The sequence below is a fragment of the Mercurialis annua genome, linkage group LG1-X, assembly GCF_937616625.2.
Source record: "Mercurialis annua linkage group LG1-X, ddMerAnnu1.2, whole genome shotgun sequence".
Taxonomy (NCBI): Eukaryota; Viridiplantae; Streptophyta; class Magnoliopsida; order Malpighiales; family Euphorbiaceae; genus Mercurialis; species Mercurialis annua.
The window spans coordinates 63457274-63476585 of NC_065570.1; the positions used below are offsets into that span (position 1 = coordinate 63457274).

General features: G+C 30.7%; 2 protein-coding genes across 2 annotated transcripts; both read left to right on the forward strand.

Annotated features, from left to right (window-relative positions):
* Positions 1-12204: 12204 nt before the first annotated feature.
* Positions 12205-13354, forward strand: LOC126665111 (uncharacterized). The gene is made up of 2 exons (XM_050357814.2): positions 12205-12663; positions 13010-13354. The coding sequence occupies exons 1-2, from the start codon at positions 12255-12257 to the stop codon at positions 13327-13329; spliced, it is 729 nt and encodes a 242-aa protein (XP_050213771.1). The 5' UTR covers positions 12205-12254; the 3' UTR covers positions 13330-13354.
* A 4209-nt stretch (positions 13355-17563) lies between these two features.
* Positions 17564-19312, forward strand: LOC126674549 (uncharacterized). Its single transcript, XM_050369019.1, has 5 exons — positions 17564-17784; positions 17867-17999; positions 18077-18373; positions 18462-18569; positions 18881-19312. Exons 1-5 carry the CDS (start codon positions 17564-17566, stop codon positions 19310-19312), a joined length of 1191 nt encoding a protein of 396 aa, XP_050224976.1.

Genomic DNA, 19312 nt, shown 5'->3' on the forward strand with positions numbered 1-19312 from the left:
AAAAATTTATATATATTGTGAATAATTAAGAGCTCTTGATCATATCATAAAAGATTTAAGTGCTTCTTTGTTAGTTTAATTGATTAAGGAATTTTGTTAACAATTTTCTAACTTGTTATTCCTCTTCTATCTATGTACGTCTTCAGTAGCTTGAAAGGAAATCTTTGTCCTGCCAAAGGTTAATTTTGGAGATAAGTTTGGGACATTTTAATTCAATTTGTAATTACAAGACCTTAATAATTTCAATTTTTACATTATAATTTTTTTAGTCCAAATGACTAAAAAAGATAAAAACTTTTATGAAACTTTCACAAAAGTCCAAAGAATTCAATTTTATCAATTTGTCCTGAAACGCATGATTCTGTTTCAATTATGTCCAAGTATGCAATTTTATTTATGTGGCGCATGCCACATCAGCGCCACATGAGTAAAATCATGTAGTTGGACATTATTAAAACGAAATCATGTGTTTCCAGATAAATTTGATAAAATTGAAAGGTTTGAATTTTTGTATAGTTTTTTTTAAAGGTTTGACTTTTTATGGTTATTTGACCTTTTTTTTTCTTCTTTATTTCTTACGGATATGTATATCCATATTATATCTTTAGCTCATTCGATATTATTGATTTGGGTTAATGTCATAAAAATTCACCAAGCACGTTTTCTCATTTTAATCACGCAGTTTAAATTTTTTATTTTCATGCATGAACTACCACTTTTTCTCATATTCATGCACGATGCTGAGGTGTCACGGCTTCATTAGTGTAATTCGCTGAGATGGAGGTCATTTTACACCAATGAATGAGTGCCACCTCAGCACCGTGCATGAATTTGAGAAAAAGTGGTAGTTCGTGCATGAAAATGAAAAAATTTAAACTGCGTGATTAAATGATAAAACGTGTAAAGTTCGTGATTTTTTTTAACATTAACCCTATTGATTTTTGTAGTTTGATATTATATAGTATTTTTTACTCTTCTCATTATTAATTGTTCCTTTGGATCACTAATTTGTTTTGTGTTCATTTGCCACTAATGACATCTCAATTAAACTGCAGTCATTTTTAAAAGGACTAATATTGAAATAAATTCAAAATTTTACATGCTGTAGTAATTTCAAGCAATTTTTTTTAAATTTTTGTAATAATGTTTTTTTAATATTTTGTTGTAATTTTAATCATTTTTTTCAATCAATTTAATTTTTCATTCTTACACCTTAATATAATACCTATTAGTTTTATATGGATTTTCCGGTTATTTTTAACTTCAAACCCTTTTTTTACTTCATCCACCGAAAAATTAGAAAATTTAAAATTTGATTTGATTTGATTTGATTTTTCATTTTTCAAGATTGCCAACTAAATTTTAAAATTATACAAAAAGTGGATTTTGCTACTTACGGAGTTAATGTACAAATTTAACTAAAATTGAATAATTAAATTGATTAGAAAAAGAATTTAGAATTACAGCCAAAATAAAATTGGGACATTATTATAAAAATAAAAATATTGATTAAAATTACAACCGCAAAGATTTAATTTATTTTATTATTAATTTATTTTTTAAATTATAAGATATTCATTTCAAATGTCGGAACTAATTTAGAAAAAATAAAAAATATGCTCATTATCTGAATAAACTCTATGGAATGATTTTAGAAAGGTTTAATCACCAAAAAAACCCTCACCTTTTAGCCCCTTTTCAGTTGCACCCTGACGTTGCAATTTTGTCAGTTGCACCCTAATTCGCACCTTTGGATTTCAATTCCACCCTCAAAATCAAATTGGACTTTTTTCACTTGGAAAAAATTCATAAAAACCCTTATAAAGTAATCGTTTGAATTCTTTTCTACATAAAAAGTTAAAAATGGATGACTTATTTTAACTTTTTTCAAATGAAAAAGAGATCAATTTAGTACTTGAGGGTGAAATTGAAAACCAAAGGTGCGATTAGGGTGCAACTGACAAAATTACAACGTCAGGGTGCATTTGAAAAGGGGCTAAAAGGTGGAGGTTTTTTTTGGTGATTAAGCCTTTTAGAAACAAACGTGCCCACATAGTCAGATCAAAAGATTCTAATTGATGGATTTGGTGTGACTAAACTTATTCTTCAAACTCTCTACATCTATAATGTTTATTATTTTTAGGCCTAATTACTTAAAACCACCCACCTTATAACTTTTTTTCATTTATACTATGATCTAGGAAAATTTTCAATTGTATCCTATTTTTGATTTTTGTGTTTCATCTCTACCCTAGTGAGTTAAATTGACCTATTTTTTTTTTAAAGAAATTTAAATTAGTCCTTTATTTTTAACATATATTCTAATAAAACGTTAATATTAATCATTTATATATCTTGTTATTAATATTTTTATTCTTAAATTAATTAAATTATTAAAAAATTTAATTTTGGGGTACAAATGAAACATAAAAATCGAAAATATGGTACAATTGAAAATTTTCCTAGGTCATGGTATAAATGAAAAAAAGTTATTAGGTGGGTGGTTTTTAAATAATTAAACCTTATTCTTATGATACGAAATTTGATTTACGCGCAACATCTATCTTACCATCTTATTCGAGCAAATATTATAAATATTAGGCCAAATGTTATAAAAAGGCCAAACCTTTTACAAAAGTTTCACAAAAGTCCCGATCTTTCAATTTTGTCCATTTTGGCCAAAAACAGATTGTTTGGTTTCAATTGTGGCCAACTCTTAATTTAATTTCAATTTGCCTATGTGGCGCCTATGTGGTATGCATATATATTGAAAGGTTACGACTTTTTTGAAACCAAATAATCAGTTTTTGGCCAAAATCGACAAAATTAAAAGGTCAGGACTTTTGTGAAACCAAATAATCAGTTTTTGGCCAAAATCGATAAAATTGAAAGGTCAGGACTTTGTGAAACTTTTGTGAAAGGTCTGGCTTTTTTACGACATTTGGCCTAAATATTATGAAAAGATTACATCGCAAATCTTTAAAAAAAAAAATTAATAGACAAAATGAAGAATTGTATCCATAGTCTGAATAAAATTAATAAATATTAATAAAATATTTTAATAATATGGTCCTGTAAATTGATAAAAATAAGAGATAATTCAATAATTTAAATTATTTTTATAATAAGATTGTGCATATGAAGAGTATTTCTTTAATATAAATTTATATTATAATTCAAAAGAAATTTAAAAAGAAGCATAATATGCTGGATTAATTGCAAAGAAATTGAACTTCTACCATTTTAGCAATTCAAAATATGAACTAATATTTTTTACATTTCGCAATACTAAATAAGTTTTTGATAAAAAAAAATATTGATGTGAACACTATAAAATATATTGTTCCGATGTCCATATTAATATTTTTATCGAAAATTTGTCAGGTTTTTTGAGTTGAAAAAATTTGGTTGTTTGTATTTTAATTTGTCAAGATAAAAAACTGATGTTAAAATAGTAAAATAATACTAAAATTTATAAGCTGTTTTGCAATTATTTGTACATTTTTGATAAAAAAAAACAGAAATTATTTTAAAATTTTATGAGTTTTTTTAATTATGAATTATTATAAAAATAAATTAAGAGACTAGCAATGAATCTTCGGGGTCAAGTCATGTGCAGTAATGGCACCGAATCCCTCCCTACCCGAAAGTATAATATGAATATACTGAATTGCTCCACAACTTTGACCCCGAAGATTCAGTGCAGGCTAATAATCATTCATCATCTCTGACTTTTAGGGCTCCGAACATAAAACCTCCCGATATTTAAAAACGAGCACAAAATTCTCTAATTTTTATAGCGGCACTCACAAAACCTCCTGAGACTAAAAAAATCAGCGATTTTTGTAAAAAAAAAAGGTGACGTGGCAGTGATTTTCAAATGACAGACCCAACAAATTCTGATCCCATGTCAGCTCATGTCAGATGTCAGGTGACACCTCATCAAAAAAAATCCAAAAACCCTAAAATACTCCCAAATATTCAATTAAAAAAATTACAAAATGCCCAACCCTGACCCAATTAACCAAACCCAATTAAATTCAACCAAACCACAACACTCCTAACCTGGCCGGAATTTTTTTTTCCAGCTATCTTCTTTTTCCATCTGTTCTTCATCAAGAACAGACCCAATCTGGGTCTGTTCTTCTTTGGTGAAGAACAGCTGGGTTGTTCTTCTTGATGAAGAACAAATTCGTTCTCCATCAAGAACAGACCTAGATGGTTCTGTTCTTGATGAAGAATAGGTGGAAGAAGAAGACCACGGCCGGAAAATAATTTCGGCTATGGAGGCGGCGGCGAGAGGGTGGTGGTGACCGGAAAATAGTAGGGTGGTGGTTAGGGGTGAAGTGGTTGGTTAAGTTTAATTGGGTTTAATTTGAATGGTTGGATTTTTTGATGAGGTGTTACCTGACACCTGACATGGGGTCAGAATTTATTGAGTCTGACATATGAAAATCGCTGCCACGTCCCTTTTTTTATAAAAAATCGCCGATTTTTTTTGTCTCAGGAGATTTTGTGAGCGCCGCCACAAAAATCAGGGGTTTTGTGCCCGTTTTTAAACATCATGAGGTTTTATGATCGAACCCTAAAAATCAAGGGTCATGGATGATTATTAGCGTTCAGTGCAATTATATTAATTTGATAATTTTTAAAATCAGAATCAAGCTAAATAAATAATGAACTAATAAATTTATTTTAGTTTAATGTGACAATTTTAACTAACTTTGAACTAGTTTGTAATGTATAAAAACCAAACTAATAATTATTTAGACCATAATTTTTAGCTTGATTTGGTTGAATTAGTTTGATATTTTTATATAGCTTTTTTGATCAAACTAATTTTTATCTTGATCTGGTTGAATCGATTTGTTCTTTTTTTTATATAAACCTACTTATTTTCTTCGTCTTCTTCAAAGCCACAACACAATGACGAATCTAGACCGTGATTTGAAGTAGGGCACATGTATTAGTTCTTAGAATCTGAGTTTTTGCTGGAAGCCCCTTACTAAGTTGAGGTGCTTTATTTTCTTTGAATTTTTTAAGACATTTAATTATCTTCTCTTTTTCTGTTTTTATGAATATTAGCTTACCTGATTAGTCATAGCATTTCATATGCGTATATTTTCATGTGGTCAGGGTCTTGTTTATTTACCTATCTTAATGGTAATTTCTTTTAAATCAAAATTGGGGTAGGGCCTAGGCACAACCTGGCCCTACCTTGGCTCCGTCTCTGCCACAACAGATCAATTTTTTGATCGGTGATGGTCTTGTTTCTTTTATATTAATATTGATCAGCGATGATTTCATTTTTTTATTTGTATTTTTATATTTGGTGATTATTATGTGTTTCTTTTGAGTTTTTTTTTCATGGTTGTTTCTATGTCTCCTATGGAGTTTATTTTTTTCCATGTGGAAATTTTTATATTGTCCTTTATGTGTTTTGGTGCTCCCTTTGTGGATTTTGTAATGCCGTGCAGATATGAATCGTGTATACTAGAATGTTTGTTTTAAAGTTTTTCAGTCGAATTCATCAAAAAAATGAAAAATTGTTATATGGTTTATAAAAGCTATCAAGTGAAATGGACGGACTCTTAAGATGTACATTAAAATAAACTCCATCAAAACATGTGAAAAATAAATGTACAAATTTTCTTAATTCAGTTGAACAATTCAGATCGAAATTACCATAGATGCAGATTTTGTTATTGATAAATGTAATGCACAATTAACGAATACAAATCAGTTGTTTGCCAAAGATATTGTAATATTTAGTCTAACATTTTATAATTTTCGATTTCATATGCTATTATCGAAAATTCTTATCTCATTTATTTTATACAAAGAGGATTGTAACCTTTGATTATTTATTTGTATATTAATATATTTACACCAAATGCTAGTGCTCTTGTAGCACAGTGGTAATAGCCACAGGCATCTTGTTAAGAGGTCTCATGTTCGAACCTCGCTTCCCTCCTTAATTATCAAAAAAAAATTACACCAAATTATATGCCTAAATTGTAATTTTTTTTAATATTATAATAAAACTCCATTTTTGTTGACTAAAGGCCTTTATCCTTAGTCCCTAGTTTTGAAGGATTATACAAATACCGGAAAAATAGAAAATATTTATAAAAATACAACCTCAAAGCTTTCTTCACAAACAATACCATATTTCCAAGAATATTTACAAAAATACAATTTTTTTTATATATAAAAATATGATTTTGTATACATTCAGTACAAATTTCGTATATATTCAATACAAATTTCGTATATAAATTTAGATAATATGCATATATAGTTTTATTGTATATAATCCGTATATAGTACAAAATTATATACGAATAATATACGTTTTTTTTTCAGATATGAAAATATCATATCTAAACTTTCAAATCTGAAATTTCAGATCTGATAAGGGGTGGCGCCGTGGAGATGGACGAGCAGCGGCGTGGAGGAGAAACAGCAGTGACGATGGCATGGAGGAGCAGCGGACGGCGGCGTGGAGGAACTGACGAGCGGCGGAGCAACAAACACATGACAAAGGGCGGTAGCAAAGGTTAATAGGTGAAGGTTAATGGTGGTGGTGGATATTAATGGAGGAAGAGAAATAAATTAGGGTTGAAAATAAGAAAGAAAGAAGATGAGGAGATGGTATTTCTATAAATATTTTTAAGAAAAAAGTTTTATTTGTAAAGAGAAAAATGAGGTGGTTTTTTTACAAATATTTTGCCTTTTTTGATGGAGGGTATAAATTTTTCTAGTTTTGATGATAGCATAAATCCACTAATTTGTTTACTTAAGTGTTGCAAGGCCCATGTTTTAGAAGGTTCGTGATTAGTTTATCTTGGAATACAAGAAAAATTGATGGAGAGCTTTTGGAAATTAGCCTCAGCAATTCCAGCTCAGAAGACCAGATCAGCATGATAATGTACCTCAACTTGACCATACAGACTGGCAGTCACTAGCAAATAGAATTATCAGTGTACCTTTGTTAGCCCGAGTCACTAGCAAATAGAATTATCAGTGTACCTTTGTTAGCCCGAGTCACTAGAAAACAGTATGTTCTTAGCATGGTATTCCACCTCAGCATTCAATAGGCTCCTCTATTTGTCATAATGCACATCTTGCATTGAAGATAAGAATTGAAGAGATATTAAAGAATGACTCAGCCCTACTCTTTAGAAGATTCTTGAAGTCTATATAAAGGTCTCCTTCTACCATTTGCAAGGGTGTGAAATATCAAGAGAGAAAATCTATCACCACCACCATTGTGCTTCAATTTAGTTATCCCCCTCAAAAAAACTAGGGTTAGTTTTGAGTGAGAGTACTTACCACCAAACATATGTAAACAACTTGTGAGTTATAAACTAATTTCTGGATAGAATTAGATTTATATTCTCAAAAGGGATTAGTTTGCTGAAACTAACAAATCAGCTTGTTAGTTATAGACTAATTTCTGGATGGAATTAGAATTGTATTCTTAAAGCTTTATTTCTAACCTGTAATAAAGATTGAAGAGTGTAATAATTAAGGATGGGGATCGTTAAAACATGGATATTAGTAGAGTTGTCGAATCACTATAATTCCGGTGTGCTTCTTTATGCTTTATGCTTTACTTAATTTCTGGTTAATTGGTTTTAAAAAGAGTGTTTTTCAAATTAATTGTTTTCAATCCATTGGACCTTAACACTTGCACAAAAACAATTTTTCAATTGATTTTATATAGCTGACAAATTTATCTATATTTGTTCAGTTTGTCAGAAATCTATCTTATCAGTTTGAACTAATCCAATAGTTTATCGTATTTTAAAAAACGTTCACCTTCTTAAGCTATTGCTGGATCTAATAATTTTTTTAAAAAAAATTATAAAAAAGGTTCGTTAACTAAAAATTCTCCAACCTTATATATTAATTATTTTTTAAAATTTATAAACATTCAAATGAATATTTAGATAAATTTTTTAGTTGGTCTTCTAGTTTTCAAATTATATCATTTGTTAATTTGTACTCTTATGTGACTATTTATTACACTTTTTTTATTGAATGCATTTATCAATAAATGTGACCAATAGTTTAAAAACCGAACCAGCAGTCAAAACGATATAGCCATTAATTTACGGTTTAACTGTTGATTTAACCCATTAAATTTAAAATAATATAATATTTTTAAATAAGTCTACATATTTAAAATTTATACACACATATAATTATAACAAGTAAATAAATTAAAAAAAGGAATAAATTTAGTAAAAAAAACTAAACCAAATTCACTTTCAGTTTCTGGTTGAAATGTCCGGTATTTTAAAAGAATGATGCGTAATTATGGATAAACACAAGATTCAATGCTAACTTAAGCTACATATAGCTATAGACATAGAGAAATGGTCCAGTGCAGAGTACGTACGGTTATTAATATCTTACTATATCTTTTAACTCAATGTTTGTAAGCTTAGAGGAAAAAGAGGGGAAACAGCATCAATTTGTTTGAGTTCCACATTAAATGGAGCTTTGGATACCATATTTTCATAAATATATTCTTCAACTTTTAATTTGGAATTAATTGATATTATTACGTATGTGAGGGTTTCTTATTTTGTCCTCTTCTTACGTGCCCACACATTGTAGAGAAACAGGATATATCTACCTGACTTGAAGGTAATTTTTTAGAATAAAATATCAATTTAACCACTTTTGGTATCAGATATCAAAAATATTATTTTCATATACATCGGTTAGAAAACTCATAACTTTACTGATGAAATCTGTTTTCTCCACGGTGATTTACCTGCAAAATAAGATACATGACTGATCGAATAGCGGTTGTTCGATTAGCTTTTCAATGCTTAAGTCAGTAATGAATTTAAAAGATATTGTTCATAAATTATAATTATGTGTATAGGCATACCTCAAATCCTTTTATAATGAGCAGGGAGGAATAGATTATAGAGTTGAAATGTGAAAGAGATTCTTATTCATCGCATGAATCCAAATAGAAAACAAATTCCTATTTAGTAAAAGTCCTATTTAGAAATGTTTTTCAAATAGGGTAGGACCCCTAAATAATAAGAACGTGATTCCAACTAGAAAAGTATCTCCGAGATCCGTACGGTCTGAATCTTCTATAATTTTTAGAGTGGTTGAATCGTAAAATTAATCTCAGATCTTTGGCAAAACATGTTAGATCTGAGATCTAAAATCTACCGTATCCTCGTAGATTCGGTCATCACTAAAGTTGGGCGAACCCTCTCAGATTGCCTATGTCGGGCGAGTTTTCAAAAACTCGGCTATGGCTTGTTTAGAAGAGTCCACATATTCTCAATGACATGCAGTTCTGCTACGACTCGGTTCATTATATCATTATATATTTTGGTTTCCATCACGTATAGTCGTTTTCCTCGTCAGTTCTAATTAAGATCAACCAAAGGTTAATGAAAAATCAACGAAAGATTAATTTATAACAATCTCTTTCCATATAATTTTAGTTTTTTTTATTTCTTTTACACGTACGGTCGTCAATTGAATATCAACACAAGAGTAACATAGCGTACGACACTGAACACTATAATTATTAATCAACCACAAATTATGCTCTACAATAAAAACAGCACGAAGATACAAAAAACACAATAAAATGCAGAAGTAATATAAGCTCTAAATATTCACAAAATTTATTAAAATAATATGAAAAGCAGTATGATAATTTAAACACCTTTAATGTGAAAAATCATTGTAAAGTAAAAAATAAGAAAAACGACGAAGCATATTTCAAACCTAAAATGAAAAAGAAGAAGATGAATGATGATGATGAAAGACGATTTAATGACGAATAAAGATGATGAATGACGATAATAATAATGAACAGAGATGATGAACGACGGTGGTAATGAAAAACGCCGACGACAATAGTAAATTTCAAATCTAAAAAGAATTTATAGCAGAGCAGCGACGAACAAAATCAGACAATAACAATGATAATGGTGATGAGAGAGTATTTAGGAGATCTGAAGAAATAAAAAAATGCAGAGCAAAAAGAACAAATAATAAAGATGCATAAAAAATAGAAAAGAAAAATAAGATGGAGACTTAATCTTGAGATTGAGAAATAAAATTTCAAAGAAGAGAAGGATGCTACTTTTATTAATTTTATTGCTTTAGGTCATAATTTTTTTTTTCGCGAATCAAATAATCTTCTATTAATATCAAGCAATTACAAGTGTATGAATTTAAAAAGAGTACAACCGTTAACAAGATGTAAAACCCATGATTCGCAGATCGTCTTACAAAATAAAAATTACATAACTGCTCTATCACAATAAGATCAAATACTTCTGTGATTAATAGAAAACTCACCGATCCTTTATAAAAAAAGATAAACAAACCTTTTATATAAAAAGGACAACAAAACTTTTATAAAAAAAGACAATCGCAGTAATAAAGATATATAAAAAAACTAATATAACCTATAAACGATTTCATTTTCAGTTTTAAAAGGTTTACTCTATTTCAGATTCTTAATTTGTATATATATTAAAATTGTTGTGCCTCGTTGATAAATTTACCAACAAAAACAAAAGAAATAAAAATGAGTCGGCTATTGATTTTATTTTAAAGCAATAAAAAAGAATAGCTACTGTCAATGGAAAAAATAAATCATTAATGACAGCCGAAGCGAAAAATAAAAAAAAATTCTTGACGGCTATGATTTTTTATTTGAGTGAGAAAAAAGAGAGGGGCGATAATTAGACTATGGATCCATGTCTTATTTTACAAACTACAAAAATATAGTCTTTTTTTTTTAAATAATACAAATCAAAAGGTGGTCGGTTATTAATGAATAAGTAATTTGATGGGCTTTAATAGTCCCATAAAGAGGCCCTTACAGATGGGCCTGCATTGACTCTCTCAAGACAAGTATTTAAGAGACTCTTATAAAAATATTTAAAATTTTAAAATATTTAGTAATAGGTATTAATTTTTTTAATCTATAAATATATGACTTAAAAATATTTATAAAATTACTAAAAAATAAAAATTATTTATAAAAATACAGTATGTATATTATTAATAAAAATTCAGTATATTTAAAATAAACCAGAGCAAGTAAGCGTGGCCTAATTGGCAACGCTCACATTGCACCTTTCAAAGGGCGTGAGTTTGACACAACCCTCTGTAGTCAGCGGGCTGAATTAAAAAATGAATTTCCCAATAGTATTAATAATATAACTAATTTCCACTAATTCCCGCTAACCATATTTCCGATAAAAAATTAAAATAAAGCAGAGCATTTGAAAAGAGCATTTCGTATGATATTGGTGTAATTTTAGTATATTTTTGATATATTGATAATAATTTTTTAATATTTTTATATGCATAATTTTAGTATGTTAGTTTAATTTTTAATATAAAATATGGTGTAATGTAGGTATAATTTTATTTACTATTAATAAAATTTTAATATGTTTTGATGGGTATATTTTTAATATAATTTTGGTATATGTTATTTTAATATCAGTTTATATACATTATGTGCAAGAATTTAACGGACTGAAATTATATCAATAGTATGCATGCCATATTTTTATAGTTTTTTTTATTTTTATATTTTATAAATATTTTTAAATTAATTTAGTATTTTTATAGATAAAAAAATTAACATCTATTTTTATAATTATTTTCATTTTTTATTTTTGCTAAATCCCAAATTTTTTTAGCTTAGTGCATGATTTAGATATCTACAATAAAGAAGCATGCATGTGTTGATGTGAACCGGTGTTGAGTAGTTTTGCACTTAATTAACAAATATTAGTATATTTATTACTTCATAGATAATCTTTTAAATAATAAAAAAAAATAATGTAATTATAAATTTGTTATTCAAATAATAAATTTAATGTAATTATACATAGTTCTTTTTCACTGTGAAATGGTGAGTATAACAATGTTTCTTTTTCTTTTGAAACTGAGTAAAACAATGTTTTTTATATATATAAATAAACAAAACTTTCCCTAAATCTTTTGGATTAGAAGAACATTATAGAAGATGCTTTGGACACACAGTAAAACGCTAGAAATCATGCATGCATATTAACCCAGTTTTACCACACGTAGCCATTCATTCCCAGAACTTAGTCGACACGTGTCCTACCACATGTCATCCCTCTCGTTACTTATCTAGGGTTTATAAATTTCCTTCAAATTATTTCATTTCACGGAGGGAATCTCTCACTTTTTACTGCGTAAATCAACAAAAAATGGCTCCAAAGAGATCAGGAAAAAAAAGAAAGGTGATCGGAACAGTGTTGAAGTCGACAAAGAAAGTCATTAAAGAGACTGTGAAAGTTGCTGTTCTTGAAGGTGACACTCAAGAATCAGAACAACAAGATGATCAAAATGCTGAAACTGAAGAGATTATTGATCATCAAACGAATATTAAAATAATCCCTGTTCAAGAAAGTACTCAAGAACAAGTCACTGAAGAAGAAGAAGAAATTCCTATTCAAGAGCGTGCCGATCAAGAACAAAATGAAACATCAAGAAAACAAGAACAAAATCAGCAAAAACAAGAAGAGAATTCAAAAAAGGAAGATCAGTCCAAGAAAGATGTTCAAGAACAAGAAAAGCAAGCGCCCAAAGATCGGAAAAAGAAGAAAACCGGAGAAGGTAAATTTTGTGATGGATTTGCGACTGACATTGCAGTTGTAGCATTTTATAATACGGCTTTTCGCTAGTCAGAATTTTACATATTATCAATAATTATATTTTAAATGTGTGGTTTGATCAGAACTTTTTAACGTGAATTTATTAGATTAGTTCAATTAAGAAAGAAAAATTACATATTTTAATTGAATTGATGTTTTGATATAGTTGTCTCAACCTCAGTTAAATATTCACTAGACTCTCTGAATTTTTTAAAATATATAAATTAAAATTGTTAAAAAATAACTTGTAAATATACGTTAACTTAAAATATTCAGAATTTGACTATATATTTTTGGTCTTTATTCAGGGAAGATTGGAAAGAAAAGAAAAAGAAGAGTAGGTGAAGGTTACAAAAGATATGTGTACATGGTACTAAAGCAAGTTCATCCTGATCTCGGGATATCATCAATGGCAATGAGTATAATTAACACATTTATGAACGATGTATTCGAGAGAATTGCCGATGAAGCAGCTAAGCTTTCCGATTATATTAAACGAACGACATTGTCGTCTAGGGAAATTCAAGATGCAGTGAAGCTGGTTTTGCCTGGAGAACTTGGAAGACATGCCATTGCTGAAGGGGCTAAAGCTATTAGTAATTATGTGTCTTATGAGGCTAAATCTTGATTTGTTGGGTAGTTGATTTAGTAGCTAGTAGTGTTTTGACTAATCTACAAAAATACTAATGTAGATATGTACTTTCTATTCAATGAAAAACTGTGTTCTATTTTATCTTTCATGCATTGAATTGCCATATACATTGCACAGAAGGACTTGGTCTAATGGCCAGGTCCTTATAAGTGCACTACGAACCCCTTTGCTCAAGCCGTGGTTTGCCTGATTTAATTTTAAAAAATACATACTAACTCCCACTAACAACTAATTCTAGAATAGTTCTATCTCTGATAAAAAAAAAATTGCATATCCATTGACTTCTTTTCACTCTTCAAATTAATATTTTATATTTTAATATATATTTTAAATAATATTTAATTTTATATTTAAAATGAATAACTTTTTTTTAAAAAAAATTAATAATAATTTTTTATTTAATATAAATAAATATTATTAATAAAATTATATTTATAAAATTTAAACAAAATTTTTAATATTTTTTTTAAATTTGAGTATATTATTTATAAATGATTAATTTTACATTTAAAAAATCTTTAAACTTTTTTAAATTATTTAACACTAATAATTATTTTAAAATAGACCTGAAAACCCGCCAATGAACAGATTCATGCAATATTTTAAATGAAAAGATGAACAGATCCAGTTGGGTCTGTTCATCGTCGGTGACTCTCAATTTATGCCGTTAAAATTCTTTGTGGTTGCGTCTCTTTGTCGGCTCCGCCACCTCAGCTTCCTTTGCTGCCTCAGGCGTCCGCAAGGTAATACTAATTACATCCCTAATTAAATAAAGGTCATGTTCTATCATGAATAGATGCGGAATTGAATAATTATTTTGTAAAAATTGACTATTTTTTGTTTTGTTTTATAGAATAGTTATTTTATGAAATTGCTATTTCATGATTTTCTGTAATAAATACTCCTTCCAAAAAGTAAAAAAAAGCTATTACATTCCAAACTATTCAATTTTATGAACCAAATATTGCGAAAGTAAAAAATATTTAAATTGGTTTGCTGCTCATTACTTATTTTATTTTATTGCAGGTGGAGGATCTGGTGCAATTAGGAGCAAGTATAAGAATTGGACTTCGAGTTCCTTCAAGAACACCAGAGGACTAAAAACAATGGCCTAATTACTTAAAAACACCCCACCTTGAACTTTTTTTTTGTTTATATCCCAACATAGGAAAATTTTCCATTATACCCTATTTCGGGTTTTTCGTTTTCAACTCTACACCAAAGTACTAAACTGTTCTTTTTTCATTTAAAAAAAAGATTAAAATAGTCCCGTATTTTTAACTTATATTCTAATTAAACGTTAATGTTATTAATTATACAAAAATACCATCTTCAAAAAAAAATTAACTAATAATAACTATTTAATTTATATTAATTATCATTAATTTCTTCAAAATAAAAGACTTAATAAAATTAATACTTACATAATTAAAATTATTAAAAAAAAAATTCAATTTTTTTTTCCGAAGGAGGAGCCTTCCTGCTCTTCCTCCATGGAAGGAGGAGCACGCAGCTCCTCCTTCCATGGAAGGAAAGTTTTGCTGCTTCCTTCCATGGAAGGAAGAGCACAAAAATTAAAAAAATACATTTTTTTTAAATATTTAATGACGGGTTTTTAAATTGGAGAATTATTATGGTAGATTGAATTTTTTTAAAAAACAATTTAATTTTTTAATTAATGATTAGGATTTATTTAAGCATTTTAAAAGTTAAAAGATCTATATGTATTTTTTTAAATAAGAGAAAAGATGATATAATCTTTCTATTTGTTGTTATTAATATTTTTGTCCATAAATTATTCAAATTATCAATTGTCTCAATTATAATCTTGTTCATCATTCTTAGGTAATGTTTTTACTCCGAATTGATTTATGGATTCGTTGTTGTGTGATTTTGCCTAGAAATGCATAATATAGGATTTTGATAGATTGAATTGTTGTTATTGGTATGCTATGTTTAAGCTACTGATCTTATATGATTAAATGATGGGTTATACATATATAATCTGATGTTATAAGTTTTGGAAAGAGTTTGGCATGATTCAATAACGAATTGGTGTAATTAAACAATGATTAGGCGATTTCTAGACTTGTGCGAATTGGATTCGTTTAATGAATTATTTAAATGGTTGAATCCAAATTGATTGATTATTATGTGTTCTTATATCAATAGCTACTGATATAAAAAGTTTTTATTTGTAAATGAGAATCGAAATTGGTTGGTTTGTAAAAATTCTACGATTTGCGAAAATGGCGATTTTAAGGAAATTGAACGTTACGAATACAATATGGTTTTCAAATTCTATACCTACTGATATAATATATTCTAAGTGTTGTTTTAAAGGTTTTAAATCAGTAGTAACATACATTGTTTCATCGATTGTTGGTTTTTAATCGTTTGGCTAGTTTAGGCAATTTTCGGCAAAATTGCCATACTTGGTTATTTGAGTAATTTGGCTTAATTTTGATTTAAACCAAGTTATTAAAGGCTGGAAAATATATTTTGACAATGATTTGAACTTATAAAAGATGTTAGTTTACCATGGATTGTCTTGATAATCGATGATTGTCTTGGTATTTGAGTTGTGGATATTCTTACAGGATTTTAAAGCTATTTTAAATATATACTTCAGATTTGAGTTTAGTTAATTTAAAATGATTGAAATCATGTTTAGTTACACTTAAGGTGTTTTATTTGAGATGTATGAACTCCGGGTGAAAGTGGCCAAGTGTTGGCAATATTGTTATATTTTGTTGTTATGGCTTTGACTTGTGTTGGGTTAAGCTTATAGTGAGTTCTTTATTTTCAAATACATTGGTTTGGTTTTAAAGGATTTAACTTTGGATTTTACTCTGGCTGGGTCGGGTTAGACTTGTGTCGCCCGACATGTTGTGTTAAGCATATAGTTGATATATGGCTAACACGTTACTCTGGGATTTCTTGGATATCGAAAGGTGTTTGAATTATATTACTCTGGATTGTTTTTAAAACGAGAACTCACCTAACCTTAACTAGTTATTGTATTAGTTGGATATGTAATGTACTTTGGCTTTGAGCTTACTGTGTTTTGAATGTTGTTCTTTGGTTGTGTTAAGATAATAGTCCTATGTGGTGTTTAGTAATCTTAGAGTTAGGGGATGTTCGGATTTTAACTTATATATTGTTTTAGACCCGTCGACTGCTCGTGCTTCGGAGTCTACGCAGGGTTAGCTGTTTGCCAAGATTCACGTGGATAGCAAGCAGTGAGTTTGTAGTGCTATTTACCGCTTTATTAAGTACCGCAATTTATTTTAGTATTATAAATGCTTTTGAACTGTTTTAAGCAATTATGGATCTGGATTGAAACGAGCTACTCGATAGGCTTGTATCGAGACTGTGTGCACCGGTAAGTACTCTGAGATCGGCAGACAAATGTCTTGCTTACGCTGGTATATGACGAGGATATGTTCCCGTCCACTCTGGGTTTATCAGTATGCTATGTCATACTTACGCTGGGATCATTTCAATACTGCTTTCCATAATCATACTATATTAGTATAAAATGTTTTGATTTAAGGGTTTTAAACTTAATAAATGTAAATAGTATTGCGAACTCATCTCAGTATATCTGACCCCGTTGTTTTTCCAAATTTTCCAGGTTTATGATTTGAAAGCTGGTCCACTCCGATTCTTTTGATTCCTCGGAGGTTTTTATGTTATTAAACTAGTTTCTGTTTTCAAACTCTTAGACCGCAGTAAAACTAGTTTATATATTACATTTGTTATTGCATTGGGATTATTGTTTAGACCGATTATTTATTATTAGCATGCACTACTAAAAAGCATGGTTTTCCCGACGGATTTTCCCGACGGATTATAAATCCGTCGCCAAATCTGTATTTGCCGACGGATTTGGTGACGGATTTAAAATCCGTCGGGAAAATCCCAAATTTGCTACGCGGGAAGCCTCCCGCCCTTTTTTGGTCGCCATTTAGCGACGGATTATAGATATCCGTCGCTAAATGTAGCGACGGATATCCCATCTGTCGCTAAAGTGGGCTCAGCGAAACTCACCGTTTCACTGGGCCCAATTTAGCGACGGATATTTTGAATCCGTCGCTAATTGTAGCGACGGATTCAATATATCCGTCGCTAAATGATGCGTTAATGAAACGCAGCATTTCATTAACGCAATATAGATTCTTTGTTTAAAATTGATTTATTTGCAGATATGCGAGGGAGGAGTGCTAGTGGGACAGGCCGGACTCGGCCCCCCACACTAGCTGTTGTTGAGGAGGAGGATGACCTGGCAGCTCCTCCAGAGGTGGCTGAGGCACAGGAGGGTGTGGAGCCAGCTCCAGCACCTCGTAGACCTCGAGCTCGGCGCCAGCCTCTTGAGGGGGAAGTCTTGGATGCCGCTGGCAGAGTCCGAGTCATCCCTAACGCACAGAGGTAAATAAAAAATTTGTATTTCTTAATAATAAATGTGTTATATATAATATTTTTCTAAGTCATAGTGATTTTCGAGAAACAGGAACAGGTTGCTCGATACCAGCACGGTATCCAGAGAGTTGCGGGAAATCTTCCAGAGTCGGTGGTGGGCAGCAGGCACCGCTTGGAGGTTTTTGCCTGAGGAAGCTGTTTCTTTTTACTTCGAGGAGTTTAAGGTAATTGAATAACAAATTTATATTTTTTATCTATATTTATTTGTTTAATTAATTTGTTAAAATTAACACTTCCGCAGAAAAAATTCTTCTGGGAGGACGAATTCGAGGAACGAGTCATCCGCAGTACTTTCGAGAAGCATGCTGCGAACCGTTATTCCGACAGGCTGTCGACCTACAAGACTTCTCGTGAGAGAGACGTGTCTATTACAGACGACGTATGGGAGGCCTGGGAGAGAGTTTGGGACTCTGATGACGCAAAGAAGAAATCGGCCCAGGCGCGGGCCAATCGGATGAGCGAGCCGGCCGGACCTGGTACTGGACCGGTTCGACATACCGGAGGCTCGATGTCTGCTTTGAAGCATAAGGCTGTTTTGGTATATTTTCTTTATTTTAATTACTATTGCATTTTGTGTTATATTTTTTTGTTAATTGAACTTACAAATTACTAAATTTGTGTGGCAGGCTAGGGAGCTGGGGCGTGAGCCGACACATGCTGAGGTGCACAAGCGGATGCACACTCTGAAGGCTGACCCGACACGATTCGTGGACGAGCGCGCGAGGATTGCAGCTGTAAGTATCTCTTTAAACTTTATTGTTTGAAACTAGTAATTAAATAGTTTGAATATAATAGGTTAATTGTTTGAATCGCGTAATCTATTTAGTTTGAATTAATTAACTTTTTTGTTTTTTAGAATTAAGTGGTTTGGTTGTTGATATGTGAATTGTACAATTTTATGTCTGCAGGATTTCCCTGAAAAATGGGTGATGTTCATTTTATAAACGAAATGCTGCCGGATTTTTATTAAAAATAACGTGAAAGTTTTAGTTGTTCATTATATCAGAATTCATATTTAACTAATTGTTTTACGTTGTTTTTGTAGGAGCGGTTTGAGCAGGAGATGTTGGCTGCCACACAGACAGCCGAGGGGAGTACTGCATCTACCCCAGTGGACCCAGACCAGGTTTATCTCGCTGTTGAGGGGGTGAAGAAGCGGCGTGTGTACGGATTAGGCTCAGTTGGTTCTGAGTTCGTCGCCTCTCAGCGGGGTACTTCTAGTAGACGACCCGGAACCTCCTCTCAGACCGTGTCGCCAGCCGCCGATGAGAGATTCCGTACAGATCTCATCGCTCAGTTCGCGGATACGATCCGTGATCAGGTCCAGATTGCGGTTGCGGCGGCGATGCAGCAGTTGCAGCAGCGGGCCCAGGGAGATGTGCTACACACTCCTCCACCACCGCCACCTCCACCGTCACCTCCACCTCCACCCGCTACTGATGACGGTGTCACAGATGACGGCACCACAGACTTGTAG

Coding starts and splice junctions, on each gene's coding strand:
- LOC126665111 (XM_050357814.2), top strand. CDS start 12,255: ATGGCTCCAAAGAGATCAGGAAAAAAAAGAAAGGTGATCGGAACAGTG. Junction 12,664..13,009: donor AAAGAAGAAAACCGGAGAAG/GTAAATTTTGTG, acceptor GTCTTTATTCAG/GGAAGATTGGAAAGAAAAGA.
- LOC126674549 (XM_050369019.1), top strand. CDS start 17,564: ATGCGAGGGAGGAGTGCTAGTGGGACAGGCCGGACTCGGCCCCCCACA. Junction 18,374..18,461: donor TGAAGCATAAGGCTGTTTTG/GTATATTTTCTT, acceptor TTTGTGTGGCAG/GCTAGGGAGCTGGGGCGTGA. Junction 18,570..18,880: donor AGCGCGCGAGGATTGCAGCT/GTAAGTATCTCT, acceptor TTGTTTTTGTAG/GAGCGGTTTGAGCAGGAGAT.